The sequence below is a fragment of the Dromiciops gliroides genome, chromosome 3 (assembly GCF_019393635.1).
Source record: "Dromiciops gliroides isolate mDroGli1 chromosome 3, mDroGli1.pri, whole genome shotgun sequence".
Classification (NCBI taxonomy): Eukaryota; Metazoa; Chordata; class Mammalia; order Microbiotheria; family Microbiotheriidae; genus Dromiciops; species Dromiciops gliroides.
This window is the reverse complement of record NC_057863.1, coordinates 608,882,768-608,904,153: the sequence shown is the minus strand read 5'-3', so window position 1 is coordinate 608,904,153 and position 21,386 is coordinate 608,882,768. Positions and strand designations below refer to the sequence as shown.

Sequence of the window (21,386 nt, the reverse complement as noted above, 5' to 3'; positions counted from 1 at the left end):
ACACACACACACACACTGGGGGGACTTTGAGGATTGTGCAAAAACACAGCCCTCAAGGATGCTAAATCAGGCTGGACTTGGATCCTGGAGTTCCCAGACACTTTTTGAAGATTAAGGGACCAGGTCAGAGAGGACCAGGACACTAATTCCTAGATAGGGTCAGAGGTCACAGGAGAGTTGTATTACAAGGCATTAATTCTGGTTTAGCTTAAAATAAGCCTTCTCAAGAATGTGGTGGGGGTGGAGAGGGTGAGGTGTTAATGTTGAGGCCTGTTTGGTTTCCTGAATTAAAACCTAATCATTGCCATCATGGTGGATAGGTAGGGGGAAGGGTAATAAGCAGTTCTAGTAACTGTCCTGTGTTACTTGTACCAGCTGTCTAATTCTTTTCCCCCAGAAGACTGGGGGACCAGACCTCATTGAGTTAGGGGCAAAGGGGCTAGAGAGTCTTCGTCTTTGGACTGAAGAGTGGCCATTTTCATGGATCCTTGGTAGATTTCTCAAGGCTGCTCCTGGACTTAAAAGGTAACTCCATTGCCCCAGAGGATTTTGGAAGCAGTCAGGACCACAGGCTACTCCCAGACACTGCTGTCAGCACAGCTGGGCTCTGATCTGGCTCTCTTCTCTCCAAGTTTTAGAGCACTGGTTCAGACAAGGGGGCAGAAGTTCTGTAAGCAGGAGGCCCAAGCCCCCTGGAATGGCTTTTGGGAATGACTATCTCTAGTCATCTAGTCCAGGGCTACTTAAACTTTTTCCACTCTCGACCCCATTTTGCCCAAGACCTTGGGTATATAGGTATATAAAATGGGTATACATAACCTTTTAGTGTTGCCAAATTTTTCACGACCCCTACATTAAGTGACATGCCCCCAGATGGGAGCTCTACCCACAGTTTAAGAAGCTTTGATCTAGCTGCTCTTGTGAGATCTGGAATACTAGTTCTGGCAACATCTGGGGAGCCACGTGGCATCTGAGAGCTATCGATGACCTCCAGCCACCATGAGAGAAGAGGTTAGATGGCGAAGAAGGATGACACAAGGACAAAGGGGGCTCACCAGAAGGAAGGAGCTGGCCTAGAGATGTTCCTCACATTATTCCCCAACACCCCCGTTTTGGATGGAAGCTTCACTAGGCTCCAATTGTGTTACGGGTTCTCTAGTCAACCACGCCTCTGTCAACGTATCTACAAGTCCTGAGCTCCCATCCAAGTCAGCGGATGCCCATGAACAAAAGAAATGTGGCTTTTAATGAGTTTTGCCAATCAGTTTCAGCAGAAATACTTGGGAGACAGAGGCCTAGGACTCCATCATAAAACAGGGATCCATTTCTTGTCACTGTTGTAGATGAAAGACTGTTTTCCAGGGAATTCAGGCTTGTAGGTACCTAGAGAAAGAAACGAATGCACTTTTTAGAGATTGAAATCTGGCTCCTAATAAATCACTCCCAGCTGGGGGGGGGGCACCTCATTGTTTCTTGACTCAGGAGGTAATCAATCCCTCCAGGGGAAGCAGCAGACTGTCACGGGCCGGGTATCTTTGAGTCAATGCAGAATAACTTGGTGGTACCATTTGGGGCTGAGCCTAAGAGCCACGGGTGGGGAGAAGGGACTATTCTTTTGGGGGGGAGAGTGCTGGACTTGGAAATTAGAGGATCTGGGTCCCTGTTCTGGGCCTGGGTCTGGCTCTGGCTCTGCTACCCACTATGTGTGACTTTGGGCAAGTCACATAAGCCCTCTAGAGTCCTCAGTTTCCCCAAGCGTGGAAGGAAGGGGTTAGACTAAATCAGGGGTTTATTACTTCCTCTGGGCAGCTGGTGAAGGCTATGGACCTCTCCTCAGAATAAAGGTTTTAAATAATTTTATTTAAATAATTTAATTAAGGTTTAAATCATTGAGAGGAATGCTAAATTTCATCTAGAAGTAAACAAAAATAGAGATGGCACTTTTTCCTCCCATTCACATCCATGGAGCCCCTGAAATCTCTCCCTGGACCTGATCATTTCTCTCTCTTTTTTTTTCCCTTTTTTTTTCAGGGCAATGTGGGTTAAGTGACTTGCCGGGGTCACACAGCTAGTAAGTGTCAAGTGTCTGAGGCCGAATTTAAACTCAGATCCTCCTGAATCCAGGGCCAGTGTTCTATCCACTGTGCCACCTAGCTGCCCTGATCATCTCTTCTGAACTGAATTAGAACTTTCTTTTAAAAAATTTAAAAAAAAATTTTTAAAGAACTTTCTTTTCTTTCAGGCCTATCTCCAGTTATTTCCAACTTCAGACCACTTGTCACCTTCCTCTTTTGCTGTAGGATTAACCCCTTCCAGGTCCATGGACCCCCATTGAAGAACCTCCAGATGAGATCATCTCCAGGGTCCCTTTCTGCTATTGTATCTTTTTTTTAATTTTTTTTTTTTGGTGAGGCAATTGGGGTTAAGTGACTTGCCCAGGGTCACACAACTAGTAAGTGTTAACTGTCTGAGGTCAGATTTGAACTCAGGTCCTCCGGACTCCAGGGCCGGTGCTCTATCCACTATGCCACCTAGCTGCCCCATTATTGTATCTTTTTTAAAAAATAGTTTTCTTTTCAGCATTAGTGCTAAATCTTATTAACTCACTCCTGGGACTTGGGTTCAAGTCTCAAGCTCTTATTTACTAGCCACGGGACCTCAGCCAATATTTCTTTTTTTCCTTTTTAGAGTCTGGGCATTTTTATTTGTGATAAGCAGATGTAAAGATCTGTCCCGCATCCCTCTTAGGTGGTTGCAGTGATCAGATGAGATGCTGGATATGAAAGCACTTTGTTACCCTACAATACCATCTCACTTGATTCCCCAAATTCTGGAGGCCACTGAGCAGGGCCATGGACGGGCCATGGCCCATTCAGCTCAGATCCCTGTTCACTGGTTCATTTGGGGCAGAGCTTCTGCCATCATCCCTCACAAAGGGGAGGAGGAAAAGGAAGGGAGGGAATCTGGAGACTTGTTCTTGATTCAAGGCAATAATCACAAGAATAGCCAGCATTGGGACAGCTAGGTGGCACAGTGGGTAGAGCATTGGCCCTGGATTCAGGAGGACCTGAGTTCAAATACAGCAGCATCAGACACTTAATACTTACTAGCTAGGTGACCCTAGGTAAGTCATTTAACCCCAATTGCCTCACACACAAAAAAAGAATAGCCAGCATTTATATAAGCACTTTGAGGTTTCTAAAAGGCTTTTGCAAATATCTCATTTTATCCTCACAACTTTCTTAGGAACTATGAATACCCCCATTTTACAGATGAGGAAACTGAGGCAGAGAGAGAGGTGAAGTGACCTGCCCAGGGTGACACAGCTAACAAGTGTCTGAGACTGGATTTGAACTTAGAGTTTTCTAACTTGAGGTCCAGTGTTCCATCTGCCGTGTCACCCATCTCTCAGATAACCATGGGAGACACTCTACAGAAGTTGGACCCTATCTACTCCCTGAACCCACGAGGGAAGCCAAGTTTACTCTGGATGTTAGGGATAGTGTCATAGCCTTGACTGAGAGGGAATTCTGGATTCGGGAGCTCACTGCTTGGACACAGCCAATCACAGAGATGAAGTCACAACATGGCCACGGGAAGATTTCTCAGATTCTTGGTGAGAGGGAGAAGATCTCTGTTTCCTCATTTGCAAAAAGAGGATGTTAAATGAGGCCATCTCAAAGATCCCCTGAACCCCTGAGGCCCCGTGAAGAAGGCTCCGTGGTACTGACTTAGCCCCGCTCCTCTTCCTCCCTCCCTCCCCTTCCTGCCTTTTGGGACATCTCCCAGGGTCAGTTCTGGGAGGTGGAGGGGACCACATATACACACAGAACTAAAATGGTTCATTTTCACTCCTCATATGCCCAGGCTTAGCCAAGTGGATGCAAGGACTTAGCGTTTATGGAAGGGCTCTTCTGTGGGGCCAGGGGGGTCACGCTGTCATTTAGGTGCCAGCGCATGGAGATCACAGGGTCCTGGGATTTTAGAGCTGCCAAGGAGCCTCTAATCCAACTCCATCATTTTCAGAGCTCATTTTATATTTGTCCCATTCATGCTCTCTGCGGTCCAGCCCAACCTGCCCATGGGGCTGGTCCCTTCACTTGGGGATTTACCCCTGGGCTTCTGAGCTTTTCCACTGGATGTCTCCATGTAGCTGGAATGCCCTCCCTTCCTCACTTTCTCCTCCTCTTCCTCTTGGAATCTTTAAGCTTCGAGAAAGGTTTCACTCACTTGCCACCCCCAACAGGAAGCTCATCTCCCCAGAGGCTGGTGCCCCTTCCTTCCCCAAATTATCCTGTATCGATTTATCAGTGATGTAGAATTCAGGCTCCCTGAGAGCAAGGACTCACTCTTGCCACACACCCCCCCAACTCTAACCCTACCCCATTCTCCTCTTAGTTTTGTCTATGTATCTAGTACCTTTCATACAACAGGAGCTTAATAAATGTCCTGAATTGAACTGAATTCAGAGGAGTAAACCTAAGCCGGGAATAGCCCACAGGTAAGAGAGATCAGACCACCTGGTTTTTCTGCTCCAAACCCAATGCTTTTTGTCCTACTAAATCTCATTCCATCCATCGATTGGGTCATAGAGGGTGAACCGTGAGCTTTCCTAGGTTCCTTAGCCACCATCCTTTGTCTCACAAATACCAACTTCAAAAGGTCTTCCGCCTCACAGATGTGGGCGATGCAGTCTCCACAGGCCTCAGTCATCACTGCTCCTCACCATAGAAGGTGGCTTCATTGCTTGTTGTGGCCAAAACAAAGCTTTGCCTGAGTCCTGAGGGGTTTGTTGTTCAGCCCGTGCAGAGCTGGTCTGGCTTGGTAGGCTCCCCTAGAGCTTATGTTCCGTAGGCCTGGCACTTGAGAACTGGGGGTCACTGCCACACCACAGCGGGGCATCCTCATCCTCATCACCATTATTATTATTATTATTATTATTTCTCCACTTCAGTGGAGGTTGGGGGATAAATGTTTATGTGGTGCTATGTTTATATAAAGCATCTTACATATGTTCTCTCATTTGACCCTCACCTAATCCTTGTTAGAAAAGTGGTGAAGGTGGCATAGTGGATAGAACACTGAGCCTGGAGTCAGGAAGACCCGAGTTCAAATCTAGCTTCACACACTTCCCTTCTGTGGGACCCTAGACAAGTCCCTTAACCTCTTGGTGCCTCGGTTTCCCATCTGTAAATTGGGGGTGATAATAGCACCTACCTCCCAGGGTTGTTCTGAGTATCAAATGAGATCACATTTACAAAGTACTCTGCAAACCTTCAGATGCTGTATAAATGCTAGCTGTTCATATTGGATTTGTGGTCAGAAAGACCTGATTTCTCAGATATTGGGTAGCTGTGTGACCTTTGTTGCTCAGCTGTGAAATGGGAGTAATCATAGGCTCTCCCTCTCCAGGTTGTAGTGAGGATCAATTGAGGTAAGAGACAAAAAGTGATTTATAAACCATAAGGTGCAGTAGAAATGCGAACCCCTACTTCATAAAGAGCTCTGTGCCTCAGTTTCCCCAGATACCAAATGGAAATAATAAGAGCACCTACCTCGCTTGTTTGCTCTGGGAATCCAGTGAGGGAATGCATGTAAAAGGCTTTGCAAACCTTAAGGCATTGTATAAATGTGAATTTTTAGTAGTAGCATCATACCTGGCCATATTTACTGGGGAGGAACCTGAGGCTCTGTAAGGCAAAGGGACTGACCCAAGGTCCTACAGCTTGAAAAGGCATGCCTTAGCCAGAAGGAAAGACTTTGCTTTAATGCTGCCCTAGTGACAGACTCTGTCCTGGCCAATGACACCACCACCACCACTAAACACATAGTAAGCATCTACTAAGTGCAGAGTACTCTCCTTGATGCTAAGGACAATGCAGAGTTTAGGTAAGAAACAGTCCTTCCTTAAAGGAACTTGGTCTAGAAGGAAGATAAGGTATGTGCACAAATAAGTATCATATGGGATATTACATGATAAGTACATGAGAGAAAACAAAGCAAAGCACTCTGGGAAATCAACTGAGGACTGTGGTTACTGACAGGGGAAATAGCCAGGCAGGCTTCCTGAATAATGTAGCATATGATCTGGGCTTTAAAGGGTGGGGAGGACATTCCCTGACCGAGAAACAACAGACTCAGAGCATGGATCGAGAGACCCATTTTGTTTTTGGACACGGTCGATGTGAGAATTCATTTTGTTTGCCTGTTTCTCTTGCTTTCTCAATAGAAATGGGAGAGAGAGGGGAGGGGGATTGTGGGGGGAGTAGCTGCAACTTCAACTAGGGGGTTCAACAAGTCCATTCCAGAGTGAGGGCAGGCATTCTAGGCATGTGGAATAGCATGAGCAAGGACAGTCATCTTACTTGGCCCCGGAATCCCATTCTTGGCCGTGTTCATTGTCCACCGACTTGTGTTGGACACAAATGTGGCGCTGGAGATATAGTGTTTGGAGGGGCCTTCGTAGTTCACAATATCATATTGACCAGGACCTGGAACAGGAGGCTTAGGAAGAGGAGGCAGTGGGAATGCAGAGAAGGTCAGTGTGTATTTTTTCCTGTGCAAAGACAAATGAGAAGATTTCATTAATGTCTGCCGGTCAGCTTGGGAAGTCTGAGACAGTAAGTACACCATGAGATAGGGAGAAGAATTCAGGGACAGGAAGCCTGGGTTCAAATCTGGCTCCTGCCACTTATAAACTGGGTGACCTTGGGCAAATCAGTTCCCCTCTCTGGGCCCTCCTTTCCTTAAGTAAAAATGAAGATGACACCCCTGCCTCGCACCCCCTGGCTGTTATGAGGACCCAGTGAGATAATGTGTGTAAGGTTCTCTGGAGAAACCCCAAAGCCCCTTATTCATGTCAGCTTTTGCCATTAATTTAATCCCACAACCATTTATGAAAGGCCCACAGTATGCCGAGCACTGGACCAGATGATGGGGATGAGACAAAGAGAAATATGGCACAGTTCCTGCTTTGATGGGTTTATAGTCTAGGAAGAGATAAAGAGATAAAGTTCAGAGTAGTAGAAGCCTTTCTTCAAAGCCCTTCCTAGTCTAGCTCCTTCCTCCCTTTCAGTCTTCCTACCTCCTACTCCCCACCATGTACTCTCCCATCCTGTAACACTGACCTCCAGCTCTTGGCTCTGGGCCTTCTCTCTGCCTTTCCCCTATACCTGGAACACTCTCCCTCCTCCGCTCTAACTACTGACCTCCCTGGCTTCCTTTAAGTCCCTGCTAAAATCCTGCCTTCTACAGGAAGCCTTTCCTAACACCTCTTATTTCCAGTGCTTTTTCTCTATTATTTCCTATTTGTACCATGTAGGGCTTGCTTTGTATATATTTGTCTGCATGTTGTCTCCCCCATCAGACTGTAAGCTCCTTGAGGGGAAAGGGCATGTTCTTTGCCTCTTTTTGTATTCCCAGTGCTTAGCCCAGTGCCTGGCACATAGTAGCACTTAAAGAATTTGAACTTAACCCTATAGACAATAGGGAGTCATTGAACCTTCTTGAGCTGGGAAGCAAGCCGATCAGTACTGTGCATTAGGACAATTATTATGGTTGGATGCCAGAATGGATCTGAGGGAGAAAGTCTGAGGCTGATAGATGGCTTAAGAGGTTAACTCTACTATGCCCAGAGTAGCAGGTTCATTCATTTGGGCCAGATTCCAAGGGTCCCACCCTTACTTTTCAACCCTGTCCACACCACACTAAGATTTCTCACCACACTTGCTTTCATGTCTTGGCTTCACATCTACCCACTAGTTCCAGCCCTTAACTCCTGTTTTCACAGTGCAGTTGCCCAGGCTCTAGAAAGGAGGCGGTATCCCACAGATCTATAGACCTTTTCTTACACTAACCTCTCTTTTTCCAAACTATGGAAATATACAGGAAATTGAAGCTGGAAGGGTCCTTAAACAATAGAATGTTAAAACGCAGACTGTAAGAGCTAAAAAGGACCTTAAGGCACCATCTTGTCCGACACCCCCATTTTACAGGTGAGGACACCTCAGCTCAGAATCATTCCCATTCTCTGCTGCCCTCCAGTTTCTTTCAAGCCTTTGATGGTGGCCGCTCTTCACAACCTGAATCATCTCCCCATGATGTCTGATCTAGTTTCTTTACAAAGCGTCTACCTTTCCCTTCTTCATCTTTGTCTCCCAGGATTCTGGAGCTCCACCGGCTGGCTTGCCCAGACATCTCCCTCACACAGATGACCTGGCAAACAAGTCTCTTTAAGCACCAACATTAGTATATCAAAAACTCAATTTATACTAGGATTACTTCCACCCCAACTAAGCACAGAGACTCTTATAAAAATTTTTTTTGAAGTTTATTTTCATTCTGAATTTAACCACAATCAAATTAAAAGGGCATTTCTGTATGCAGAGTAGAACAGGAAAAAAAGAGGATAGAGGATTATATATAAAACTACAGAACTTTTCTTTTTAATCATATTAGTTTGAACTGTAGCTTTCAAAGCTGTCTTACTTGTCTGTGCTTCTTGCTGACCTTCCTCCTGTTCTCTTTTCATTTAAAAAAATTATTCTGAAATTAATTATCTTCCTTCTTTCCTTCCATTCTTTTTCCTTCTTTCTCTTCTACCCTAGCCTTCTCTCCCTTCATCTTACCACCCACCTTTATTTGATGGAGAGGGGGAGGACAGGGAAGGCCTTGTTTTTTAATATGTATGTATGTATATATGTGTACATGTATGTGTATATGCATATGTACGTATGTATATACATATGTATACTCAAGTAAAATAAATTCCCACACTGGGCATAACCACAGTTACTCTCAAATCCATACACCCTTTTTTATGATGGGGGGGCAGTCAGGAAGAGAGTTACCATATACAGATATATGGAAAAAATTCCAGGGTCCCTTTGCCCATTTCTCCATAGCTGTTTGGAGCCAGATTGGCCAAAGATGTCTAAGCTCAGCACTGGGAACATTTAAAGCAAGTTGAAAGCAACCTAGGGTCAGGGCAGGTGCCCATAGTGGGGATGACACACAGACATCATCTCCCTGAGTCTGTCCTAGCTGGGTGTTACAAAAGCAGAACTTCAGAAAAAGTAGATCCACCTGGGACTGAGGATGGGCAGAGGGAGGGCAAAGAGAAGTCAGAGGGAGTCCAGGCTCCTCTGTGGGTGAAGTATCCATGCTGACCCAGCAATGGCATGTTCATTTGGAGACATTCCAATAAAGAGGCAGAGGCTCAGGTTTCAGATCCCACCTCTGCTATCTTCTGCCCATGGGATACTGAACAAAGCGCTTCATTAATCCCTGCCTCAGTGGGACTAGATAACCTCTGAGGTCCTTTCCAGCTCCAAAGATATGAGCCTATCATGGATAAGAGAGACAAGGTTTATACAAAGCTTTATGACCCCAGAATACATTCTGTCTATAACTGAGGGCCAGATACAGGGTATGGTTTCCCCAAAGGCCCCTAATGAGGAAATAACAAGAGTATGGACCAAGACCTCCTGGGCCAAAGATCTCTCACCTTGACGCCACTTCCAGAGACTTGTCACCTGAGCAGGGGGACAGCCCCAAACACTGCCAGCTAAGAGTGTAGTGGTAGCCGTTCAAGCCCAGGCTGGGCACCTGACTTCTGAATGGAAGACAAACACTTTCTGAATTGTGTGACAGGATCTGGAGATAGAAGGGGTCTTACAGGTCATCCAGTAACCTATACACTCATTTTCTAGAAGAGAAAAGTGAGGCCTAGAGCAAGGCAATGACTTGCACAGAAGCAACATGGGGTAACTGGGCCTGGAGCCGGGAGATACCGGGATCACAGCCAACACTGTTCTAGGACAATAGGCGAGGCTGTTGTCTTTTTGAATCCTGATTTCTTCATTTGTAAAATGGGTGTAATACCTGCAGGACCTCACTTGCTGGGTTGTTGTGAGGATCACATGAGGCATAGTTCTTTGGCTGTTGTATTATTGTCCAAAGTCATACAGACCGCCGAATCAGGGGAACTGCACCACGAAGTCAGTGTCTCTTAGGTTCTTGCTTGGCCATGATGAGCAGCTGCAAGGCTAGGTGATGCCTCTGTCACTAACTTAGGATCTGGGAGGGGTCTTAGAACCCAGAATGTGAGAGCTGGGAGGGCCCTTAGAACCCTGGATGTCAGAGCTGGGAGGGTCCTTAGAACCCTGGATGTCAGAGCTGGGAGGGCCTTAGAACAGAGAATTTCCAATTTGGGAGGCCCCTTAGAACATAGAATGTGTTAGAGCTAAAAGGGACTTCAGAAATCATTTAGTCCCAATTCCTCACTTTACAGAGCAGGAATCTGAGGTTCAGGGAGGAACAGAGATTTATCCTAGATGAGAATCTCCTGCGGCAGTTGCTTGGCTGGTCAGGGTGCAGGGATTCAAAAGAGAAACATGCCTGTGGAACACAAATTCCCTTCCTTTCCCGCCCCTTGGGTCTATCCCGGAGCAGGGCCCGCAGGGAGGGTGCGGTGTTTCCTGGCTCATCATAAATCCCTGGCCTGCTCCTGTCCTGGCTTGTGGCTCCCTCCCCCACCCCCTCCTCCTCCACTGGCCATTCTCACTGCCCTGGGAAACTGCTGAGCCGGCACCTGCCCCGTCATGAAACTGACTGGATCCCTAGAGGTTCCTGAAGAGCCACTAGGCAACTGTACCGGGTGAGATCATCTCGTCCATACCCTTCCCCCCACCCCCACCCCAGCCTGGGACTCCTCCCGGCAGCCGGATTCCTCAGTGGAAGGGATAAGAGGTGGTTCAAGGCAGGACTGCTTAGACTTTTCCCCTCGTGATCCCTTTTCACCTAAGAAATTTTTACACGACCCCAAGTACATAGATATATAAACATAGGCATTCATAACCTTTTACTGTTGACAAATTTTTCGCGACCCCCCCACATTCAGTTAGGCGACCCCATAGTTTAAGAAGCTGGGGTCTAAGGGACTGGACAGGGAGCTGCACTTAGAAGAAACCTGGGGTTGACCCTGAGCCCCAGTCATTCCTTACCAGCTGCATGGTTGTGGGCTAGCCACGTGGGCCTCAGTTTCCTCAGCAGAAGCTTGGGAATAATAACCCCAGAACTACCTACTCCCCAGGGGTCTGTGAGGAATGCAACCCTAAAGGCCTTTATAAACGTGAGTTATTAGTGTTATGAGAAGGGGGTGTGCCTGCTGCTCCCTAAATCTGCCTCCCCCAGCCAAGGTTACCCTGTGGATGTTATTATTGAACTCAATTTAACAACCGTTCAAGTACCTCCTCTGATCTTTCTCTTTGTGCATTTGAAGGAGCTACCCATCAAACAACAAGCACTTATTGAGGGCACTAGGTGCTAGGCATACAAAGCCAAAAAAGAACCAGTCCTGCCCTCTGGGAGCTTAGTCTCTCTGTCCTGCATGAAAATAATTAGACTTGCTGTCCACCATGTGACCCACCTACCCTATCAAGTCCAGTGGCTTCCTATTCTCTCCAGGATAAAATGTAAACCATGGGGCAGCTAGGTGGTGCAGTGGATAGAGCACCGGCCCTGGAGTCAGAAGGCACTGAATTCAAATCCGGCCTCAGACACAACACTTACTAGCTATGTGACCCATGGCAAGTCACTTAACCCCAATTGCCCCCCCCACACACACACACAAAAGGAAATCTATCTGTTTTGCTTTTGAAGTTCAATCTCTTCTTCTTCTCCTCCTCCTTTCTCCTTCTCCTTCATCTGCTGCTGCTGCTTCTTTTGCTTAAATGACTTGTCCAGGGTCACACAGCTAGCAAACACCTGAGGTGGGATTTTAACTCAGGTCCTGCCCCTCCCATTATGTCTTATCATGCTTGTTTTACATTGCTTTCCTGCACTCTGCTCCTTCCATGGGACATCATCTCCCATCTCCATGCCTTTGTGTTGGCCATCCCCCATGCCTGGAATGCGCTCCCTCCTTGCCTATGCCAGCACTTAGCATGGTGCCTGGCACATAGCAGGCACTGATAAATGTTTTTTTGTTTGTTTGTTTGTTTGTTTTTTGTGGGGCAATGGGGGTTAAGTGACTTGCCCAGGGTCACACAGCTAGTAAGTGTCAAGGGTCTGAGGCCGGATTTGAACTCAGGTCCTCCTGACTCCAGGGCCGGTGCTTTATCCACTGCGCCACCTAGCCGGCCCTGATAAATGTTTACTGACTATTGCTGACTCTACCTCTCATCACCATCATGCAGAGGCATGAAGCCTCTCCTGATACCCCACCTGCTAGTGGCCTCCCTCCCTCCCTCCCAAGTGACCTAGTATTTAACTCCTTTGTTTGGGGGTGGTGTTCAGTTGTTTCAGTCGTGTCTGACTCTCCATGACCCTGTTTGGGGTTTTCTTGGCAGACAATGGTTTGCCATTTCCTTCTCCAGCTCATCTGACAGATGAAGAAACTGAGGCAAACAGGGTTGAGTGACTTGCCCCAGGTGTCTGGGGTCAAATTTGAACTCATGAAGATGAGTCTTCCTAAGGCCAGGTCTAGTGCTCTATGCCCTATGGCGCCCCCTAGCTGCCCATACTATATTTGCACGATTCACTTTATTGTTATGCTATATGTACTTCTGCGAGAAAAGGTAAGGGAGCAAGCATTATTTAAATGCCTACTATGTGTCAGGCAACATGCTAAAAAATTTACAAATATCTTATTTAATGCAGAAATATGTTTAATGTGATTGTACATATATAACCTATATCAGATTGTTTTCTGTCTTGGTGAAGGGGGAGGGAAGGAGAAAATTTGAAACTAAAAATCTTATGAAAACAAATCTTAAAAACTATCTTTACATGTAACTGGAAAAGAATAAAATACTTTTATAATTTAAAAAATGAAAATAAAACAAATATACACTTTTTAAAGAACCAAATATCTCATTTTTGGAACCTCACAACAACCCTGGGAGGTACATGCCATTATCTTCTCCATTTTACAGTTGAGGAAACTGAGGTAGACGGAGGTTGAGTGACTCATCCACCATCACCTCCTAGGAAGCTTCTAAGGTGAGATTTGAACCTGGGTCTTCCAGTCAGCAAGTTGTATCCCCTATTCATTAGTGGAAACCTTCAAGGTTAAGCTAGATCAGAGGGGTTAAAAACACTGCCTTCCCATGGGCCAAATGTGGTCCACAACACTCCCAAGTGTAGCCCAAACCAGATTATGAGTTCCTAGCAGAGTGGACAGAATGCATTTTTCAATTGCACCATTTGGGGGGTGGGGAGGAATGAGTCATTGGCCTCCCCTTCGCCCATCCTTCTATCTCCACGTATTCCCTTCTTTCATGCCTTTGCTTATGGTCTTCCCCACATCTGGAAGGCCTCTCCAACTTTCAAGGCCTAGCTCAAATGCTGTCTCCCCCAGGAAGGCTTCCCTCATTCCTCTCCACCAAGTGGAAATGGGCCTTGGTAGCACGGGGTTTGAGTGTACCTTACACAGGCTTCTTAGTGTTATTTCCTATCACATCCATCTATGTATGTGTTCTGTCCTACACTAGGCAATAATCTTCCAGAGGGCTGGCCCTCCTGTGAGAGGGCTGAACCTGGAGTCAGGAACACCTGGGTTTGAATCCTGCTTCTGACACTAGCTGGCTGTGACTTAACACTGAGCTCAGGCTCAGGGATGATTATTGCTGTGGAACATCCCTCCCAGGGTTAAATGAGATAATATACATGAAGGGCTGTGCAAAGTTCAGAGTGCTCCAGAAAGGAGAGCTCTTATTTATCAGCTCTCTGGAGAGCTCAGGGAGCCCTGAGTTCAAATCCAGCCTCAGCTGTTCCCTAGCTGGGCAAGTGATTTAAGCTCTCTCAGCCTCCATTTCCTCATCTGTAAAATAGGGATAATAACAGCCCCCAACTCCCAGGGTTGTTCTGAGGATCGAATGAGTTAATCATCACAAAGCACTTAGCTCAGGGCCTGGGACACAGTGAGGACTTAACCAATGTTAGTCATCATCGTTTCTCCCTGTACCTACTTGCTCGCTGCTCTGCAAATAGAGTCATCGAACCCCAAAGCTGGGAGACTCAATGACCTCCCAGGTCCCTCCCAGCTCTAAGTCTGGGTTCCTGTGAACTGAGGTTTCGGCGGGGGGGTTAAAGCCTGCTAAGCTCTCATCACTGCAGAATGTCCCTGAAGGCTCAGAGTCATCTCAAGCAGCAATAGACTAGAATTGCACTAAGACTTTGGGTTTGTCCTGTGTGTCTGGAGGATGCTATGAGGGAGGTAGCACATGTAACAGTTTGTGGAGGCGCAGTGCTGGGGACACAGCAGGTGCTATAGAAAGGTGGTTGTTATTATTATTGTTGTTGCTATTGTTATTATGGCTATGGCTATCAGTGCTCTCATTGTTTGGTCTTTCCTTCACAGATACAGACTGAACCACCTCCACCCCTTTTCTTTTCTTTTCTTTTCTTTTTTTTTTTTTTGCAGGGCAATGAGGGTTAAGTGACTTGCCCAGGGTCACACAGCTAGTTAAGTGTCAAGTGTCTGAGGCTGGATTTGAACTCAGGTCCTCCTGAATCCAATGTGCCACCTAGCTGCCCTGCCTCCACCCCTTTTCATTCTGGGTAATCCTCATCCACATTTTCCCACAAGTCCTTCTCTGAGGGTCCATTCAACACCCAGGCGGCCTTTCCTTGGCCCTTCTAGGATGCTGAGACCACTGATGAGTGAGTCTGGCCTTCCAGCTGTCTCTGGGCTCTCATTCTGTCCACAAGACCAGCTGGAGAGCAATGGAGAGGATTATGTATAGATTAAGCACAGGGAGAGGGGCTGATGCTGGGAAATCCCCGATGAGGAACCCCCCTCCACTAATTCAGGTTGGCACCTCCTCTGAGACTTAAGAGAAGTGAGAGGGGAAGTGACTTTCCCAGGATCACACAGCTAGTGTGTGTCAGAAGAGGGACTTGAAGCAGGGCTACCTGGCTGAGAAGCCAGTTGTCCATTACCTAGGCCTTGGTGCAGAGATTATTCTTCCCGACTATCATTCCTGAATAGGAGGGAAGAGATAAGAACACACTTCTAACAAAGATGGCAAGAACATAGAATAGAGAGATGGAAGAGACTTAGGACAGAATATCAGAGGCAGAAGGGGCCCTTGAAACACAATGTCAGTTATGAGGGACCTTAGAACACAGAATGTTAGACGCAGAAGAGGCCTTAGAATATAATATTGGAGGTTGGAGCTAGAAAGGCCCTAGAACTGAAAATGCTAGAACCTAGAACGTCAGAGCTAGGAAGGCTCTTGGACCACTGACTATTGTAATAGAAAGTCAAAGCCGAAAGGGACCTTGGGACCCAGAACATTAAAGCGCCAAAGGCCAGAGCTGGACGTGGCCTTCCTTCATATTGAGAAATACGAGGCCAGCCCATGAAGTACTCAGGCATTTCTCACTCAGCATCAAGGCATCATCTTGGCAGTTTTACAAGAACAGGACTGATGAAAACCAGAGAGGTCCCTGGGTTCTTTGTAACTGGGAATTTTATGGGCCTCATGGCTTATTTATAAAAGTCACTCCTGGCCGTGCCCTGTGTGTGTGTCTGTCCAGGCGGGTGGGAGGGGCAGGGAGGGGGAATTTCTATTAAAGGGTCAGCCCTCTCCCAAGATGAAGGATTAATTGTGTTTGTGGCTTTCAATCTGGGCTGTTTGCAAATCAGGGAAGGATAATGAATGTCTCCCGGGCGCTCAGCGGGTCAGCCCAGGAAGGCATTGGAGACCCTCAGGACACTCCCAGGAGCAGATTGAAATCGGCAGCAGGGGGTTCCTATCATTTGAGAAGGATAAAGAGGCAGCCTGCCTGTCATTAAAAGGCAGCCAGTTGCCTCTGGGGTGGAATTTGACTGTGTTGGAGAGGGCCACAGGTGACAGATGAGGGGGGGAGGCAGCGACGCTTCGAAGCCTCCCATATCTAATCGATAATCCCAGGGGAGGCTGAGGTGGGTCCGGTGTAATTGCCCAAGTTGGACCTCAGCCAGTGAACACTGTCTGACTCTTTCCACAGCTGTTGTTAACCGACATGTCTGTGCAGAAACGCAGGGCACATGGAACTCTAGGACAGACATCGGGTTGGAAATGTGTGGCGAGGCATTCCCCCTCCTTCTCAGAGGGCCAGTGGAGGAGTCAGCATCTCAGGAGGCACCAGGATGTCCGGAAACTCTTACCCTAACTAACCCTGGCTCCCTGAATCATCAGGGGAGATGCTGATGTTCTCGGGAAGAGAAGCCAGAGATAGCCATGCTGGCCTTTTGCTTGGATACTTTGGAAGCCCATAAACACTCTCTGAAAAGAGGGCTGGGGGGGGGGGGGCTTCAAGCCACCACCAGCAAGAGACTTAAACCCATTGTCCCCGCTCTGACACTCTTCCTCTCCCTGCGGGTCTTTGCACAAACTAGTAGCTTCTCTCCCTCTGCATTTCTGCCTGCTCACTTCAAGTCAATTCAACAAGCTTTTGTTAAATGCTGTGCCTACCAGGAACTGTCCTAGGTATGGAGGACACCACAATGAAAAATGAAAATGGAAAAAATGAACCCCTGGCTCCTTTAGAAGGATCCGCTCAGACGCCACCTCAGACACGCTAAATCCCCTCCCCTTCCCCATTACCTTGTATTTACTTATACATTGCACACTCTCCACCCTGACTCCCAAGTAGAAAACAAGTCCCTTCAGTTTTCAGGGTTTTGTCATCACAAAAAGAGCTGCTATGAATATTTTTGTACATAAAAGACCTCTCACACTTTCTTTGATCTCCTCGGTGCACACTCCTACCTAGCAGTGCTATAGTTACCTCCAAGGGCATGCATGAGCTATTCAATGAATAAACTTTTTCTATATAATTCCAAATTGCTTTCCAGAATGGTTGGACCCATGGTGGACCCACAGCTCCACCAACCATTGTACCTGTTTTCCTCCAGCCCCTCCAACATATGTTGTTTTCTTTGTTTTTGCTCATCTTTGTCAATCTGATGGGGCTGAGGTAGAACCTCACACTAACTATTAATGATGCGGAACATTTTTCTCATGTGGCTACAGATGGCCCGAGTTTGTTCTCTAGAGAACTGTCTGTCAATTGGGGAATGGCTAAATAAGTTGTGAAATATAAATGTGACAGAGTACACTCCTATGATATAAAAAATGAGGAAACTGACGACCTCAAGGTGACTTGGAAAGACTTGGAAGGATTGATGCACATTGAAGTGAGCAGAACCAGAACAATCCATACTATAACATCAATATTGTAGATAGAAATATTTCTAAAGACTTATATAAACAGGGGAAGAATGAGGGGAGCAGAACCAGGAGAACAATTTATGCCATAACGATTTAATGACAAACAACTTGGAAAGCTGTGAGGACTCTGGCTGTCTCAATGGTGGTCCAGAATGCCCACCTACCTCTCAGCTGGGAGGGTGCAGAATCCCTCAAGGGACAGAATGAGACGTATTCTTTGGATATGGCCAATGAAGGAATTTGTTTCACTTGACTGTTCATATTTGTTACAAGGAATTTATTTTTCTTTTTGTCCAACAAGATGGGAGAGAAAATAGATTTCTGTTTGTTAAAAAAACATTTAACACTAATTTTTAAAAAGCCAGCAAGTTTCTTGGGGATGAGTACTGTTGAATTTTTGCTTTTGTATCCTTGACACCTAGCATAAAACCTAGAACGAGAAGGTCCTTAATAGATGCTTGTGGAACATTTTGTGATAGAAAAGAACTGGAAACCAAGTTAATGTTTATTCACTGGGGTACGGCTAAACAAGTTGTGGCCCATAAATGTAATGGGATATCATTGTGTGCTTGAAGCAAGGATGAATATGATGAATACACTAAAGATTTCTATGAACCAATGCAAAGTGAAATAACCAAAGCCAGGAAAACAAGTAGAGAGCGGGGGACAAGTAGACCACAACAATGTAAAATAAAAGAACTACCACAAAACAAACAAAGCTGAGTGCTGCGGAATCCTAATAACCAAGTTTGGCCCCAAAGAAAGCACTTTGCATCCCTCTTTGCAGAAGTGGGGGCCTGTGGATGTGGAACGTTGCATAAAATGTCAGCCATAGCAGATGCATCAATCGGTTTTGCTGAACCTCTTTTTCTTCCTTTTTATTGTCATAAGGGATGGCTCTCTGGGTGGACAACAGAAATAATTGGGTAATGCAGGTGATGCCAAAGCATATCAATTAAAATGTTTAAAGATGGGGAAAATGCTTGAATTGAATTGATCTGGCTGCCTCTTTTAAAAGTCTGGTAACTCTGGGGAAAAGGAAATGAAGTTAGTTTGACAGGGCCTGTTCTTGAAAAAGCCCTACTGGCTCCGAATGATTTCTGCTTCCTTATCTGATGTTTGAGAACCATCCCTTTGTTCTAGAATGTTGCCAGGAATCACATAATAACATCAGAGAATTTGAGAGTTGGAATGGACCCCAGGGACCGTTTAGTTCTGTTCAAGTTCAAGCTCTCTGGCCTCTTAAGTTTATAGACTTTGTTTCCTTCTCTTGACAAAATTTATCAGTCGACAAGGATTAATGAAGTGCCTACCATGTGCCAGGCACTGAGCTACACATTTGCTCTCCTCCAATCCTGTAACATTCTCCTCTTCCCCTTTACTCTTTTTGTTTTGTTTTGGGGATGATGAGGGTTAAGTGACTTGCCCAGGGTCACACATCTAGTAAGCATCAAGTGTCTGAGGCCGGATTTGAACTCATGTCCTCCTGAATCCAGGGCCAGTGCTTTCTCCATTCCCCTTTGCTCTTTCAAGGATTGCTGAGAGTGAGCCAAGTGATCACATTGGCCAATTTTCCCAGTACCTTAAGAAAAAGTCTTTCTAGGTCTAATGACTTGAACGCATCAATGGCATCTGGGTTCTCTGTTACCATTTGCCTATTTAACAAGGGCATCTAGGCAGTGCAGTGGATAGAGTGTTGGGCCTGGTGGCAGGAAGACCTGAGTTCAAATCTGGATTCAGACATTTACTAGATGTGTGATCCTGGGCAAGTCATTTAACCCTGGTTGCCTCAGTTTCCTCATTTGTAAAATGAGGGCTGGAGAAGGAAATGGAATCTCTGCCAAGAAAACCTTAAATGGGGTCATGAAGAATTGAACATGACTGAATAACTTAGCATGGATACTAACTCCACATAACCTATTGCGTTCTGTCATTTCCGAGCCATCCTCATTTTCCTTGGCGAAATAGGAGCCGAGCAGCTCTGCTGTCTCCCTCTTGCTGCTGGTCACCTCCCATGTATCCTGACCTGGGCAGACTCAAGTTTTAGGAAGATTATTCTGAGTAAATGGTACATCTCTGAGATTCATACTCTCAGCTACAGTCTCCTCTTCCTCCTCCTTCTTGTCTACGATATACATGGAAATGCTCATTTTAAAATAATGTTTTTCAAAGTCAGAATTTTTTAGGGAAGGTTATTGTGTTAGCTGTTTGAAAGATGAAATTGGAGAGGGGGAGACAAGAGAGGAGAAGCTGATGTATGAGGCAAGCTCTGTGCGGAGAAGGGCCCAACTTATAGAGGATGGCCACGGAGAGAGGAAGGGAGAGAGATGAAAGCCGCTGTGAAAATAGATTGGATGAGACTCGGCAACCGATTGGATGGGGGCAGGGGGCACAAATGAGAAGGAAGGGTAAAGAGAATGTTGAGCAGATGCCTAGGACAGAGCCCAGTTGGCCTGGAATGTGGAATCTGGAGTAGAGCCGGTTGTAGTCCAGTCATTTTTTCGGTTGTGTCTGACTCTGGGAGTAGGGGGAGAGGGGAGGGAAGGCTGCAGTAGGAACCCACATGGTGTGACAAAGAGTCAGACATGGGGCAGCTAGGTGGCACAGTGGATAAAAGCACCAGCCCTGGATTCAGGAGGACCTGAGTTCAAATCTGGCTTCGGACACTTGACATGTACTAGCTGTGTGACCCTGGGCAAGTCACTTAATCCCCATTACCCCACCAAAAAAAAAAAAAACAAAAAACAAAGAGTCAGACATGATTAAACAACGACAAAAGGTGGGGGGATTGGACTAGATGACCTCTAAAGGCCTTTCCAGCTTCTCCATCCCATGGCCATTGATGAAACCCTGCCCCAGGAGTAGGAGGGAGGAACAACCAGGGAGACCAGACACATTCCTGGGACTTTGAGGCATTTCAGGGAAGACTAGATGCCGTATTTGACAGACAGGCCCATTAGAACTGATATCCTTATAGCTAGCCTTCCCTCACTTGGAGGTCCCCCCAGCTCCTGCCTGGGACAACAAGAGCAGCCACAAAAAAGGAATTGCAGCCCCCCCATTCCCCCAGCACTAAACAATCCCTTCTTTTAGAGCAGGAGATCCCAGCCTGGAGTCTGTGGGTCCCCAAGGTGTTGGTGGATTTCAGGAAGTCTGGGAACTTGGATAGGGGAAAAAAAAAAGAAAAAACCTTTATTTTCATTAACCTCTAAGTGAAATTTAGCATTTCCTTCTATTACTTAAAACTGTTATTCAGAGAAGGGGCTCATGGGTGCCCCCAGATAGCCCCCAGGGGCCAAGGGTTAAGATCGGGGCATCCACTCCCTTCCTGAAGGCTGCCCACCTTCTCCCAACTTTGTCCGGTGGGGCACCTCTTCCCAGGATGGAGGGCTCTCCTCACCCACACCTCCTCATCTATGAATAAAGCTTCAACTCACGGAGTAATGATCTTCTTGGGAGGGGCTTTGATGGGTACATTGGGATCATAGGAGCCTGGCCCAGGAACAAAAGAGGTTATTTTCGTTTCTCGAACAGTTTTTGACTTGAAACCACAGCCGAGAAGCTTAGGGGCCTCCTTCACCAGGGTCTCGTTGATCTCATAATGCCCTAAGAAGGAAGAGGAGCAAGGAAGAATAAGATCTCCTCAATGAAAGAGGAAGTGGGGTTATGGGCCCCTGACAAGCAAAGGGAAAATAGCAGGCTGAGCCAGTCAGTATTATAAAGACCCACCCCTGCTCAAATGAGAAAGGGCAGCTTGCTAAGACATCACAAGCTGCAAGGACCCTTAGAACATGGAATGGCAGGGATAGGAAGACCCCTGGAACACAGAATGTCAGAGCTGGGAGGGACCTTAGAACCCACAATGTTGTCATAACTGGGAGGGACCTTAGAACCCAGAATGTCAGAGCTGAAAGGGACCTTAGAACCCAGAATGTCAGAGCTGGGAGGGACCTTAGAACCCAGAATGTCAGAGCTCAGAAGCACCCTAGATCAGAGGATAGCAGAACCCTAAGGCCTCTTGGGTTACTGTCTCCCCCTCTCCATTTTAGAGATGAGGAACCTGGAGCCCAAGGTCGCACAGTGAGGCCAACAGATCAAAGACTGTGCCCTGGGTCTTCTTAGCCCTAGCCTGGGTACTCTGTATTATGGCAGATAAGTAATTGC

At 46.5% G+C, this 21,386-nt stretch overlaps 1 protein-coding gene across 2 annotated transcripts in view; it reads right to left on the bottom strand.

Moving 5' to 3' along the window:
- Positions 1-1,306: 1,306 nt before the first annotated feature.
- Positions 1,307-21,386, bottom strand: part of STPG1 (sperm tail PG-rich repeat containing 1) — an 85,169-nt gene continuing 65,089 nt past the window's right edge. For both annotated transcript variants that reach the window (XM_043998779.1, XM_043998778.1), the window contains 3 exons: positions 20,660-20,828; positions 6,366-6,556; positions 1,307-1,383 (listed from right to left, as the gene is read on the bottom strand). In XM_043998779.1, coding sequence (XP_043854714.1) covers positions 1,307-1,383; positions 6,366-6,556; positions 20,660-20,828 — 437 coding nt within the window. The remainder of the gene's footprint in view (positions 1,384-6,365; positions 6,557-20,659; positions 20,829-21,386) is intronic.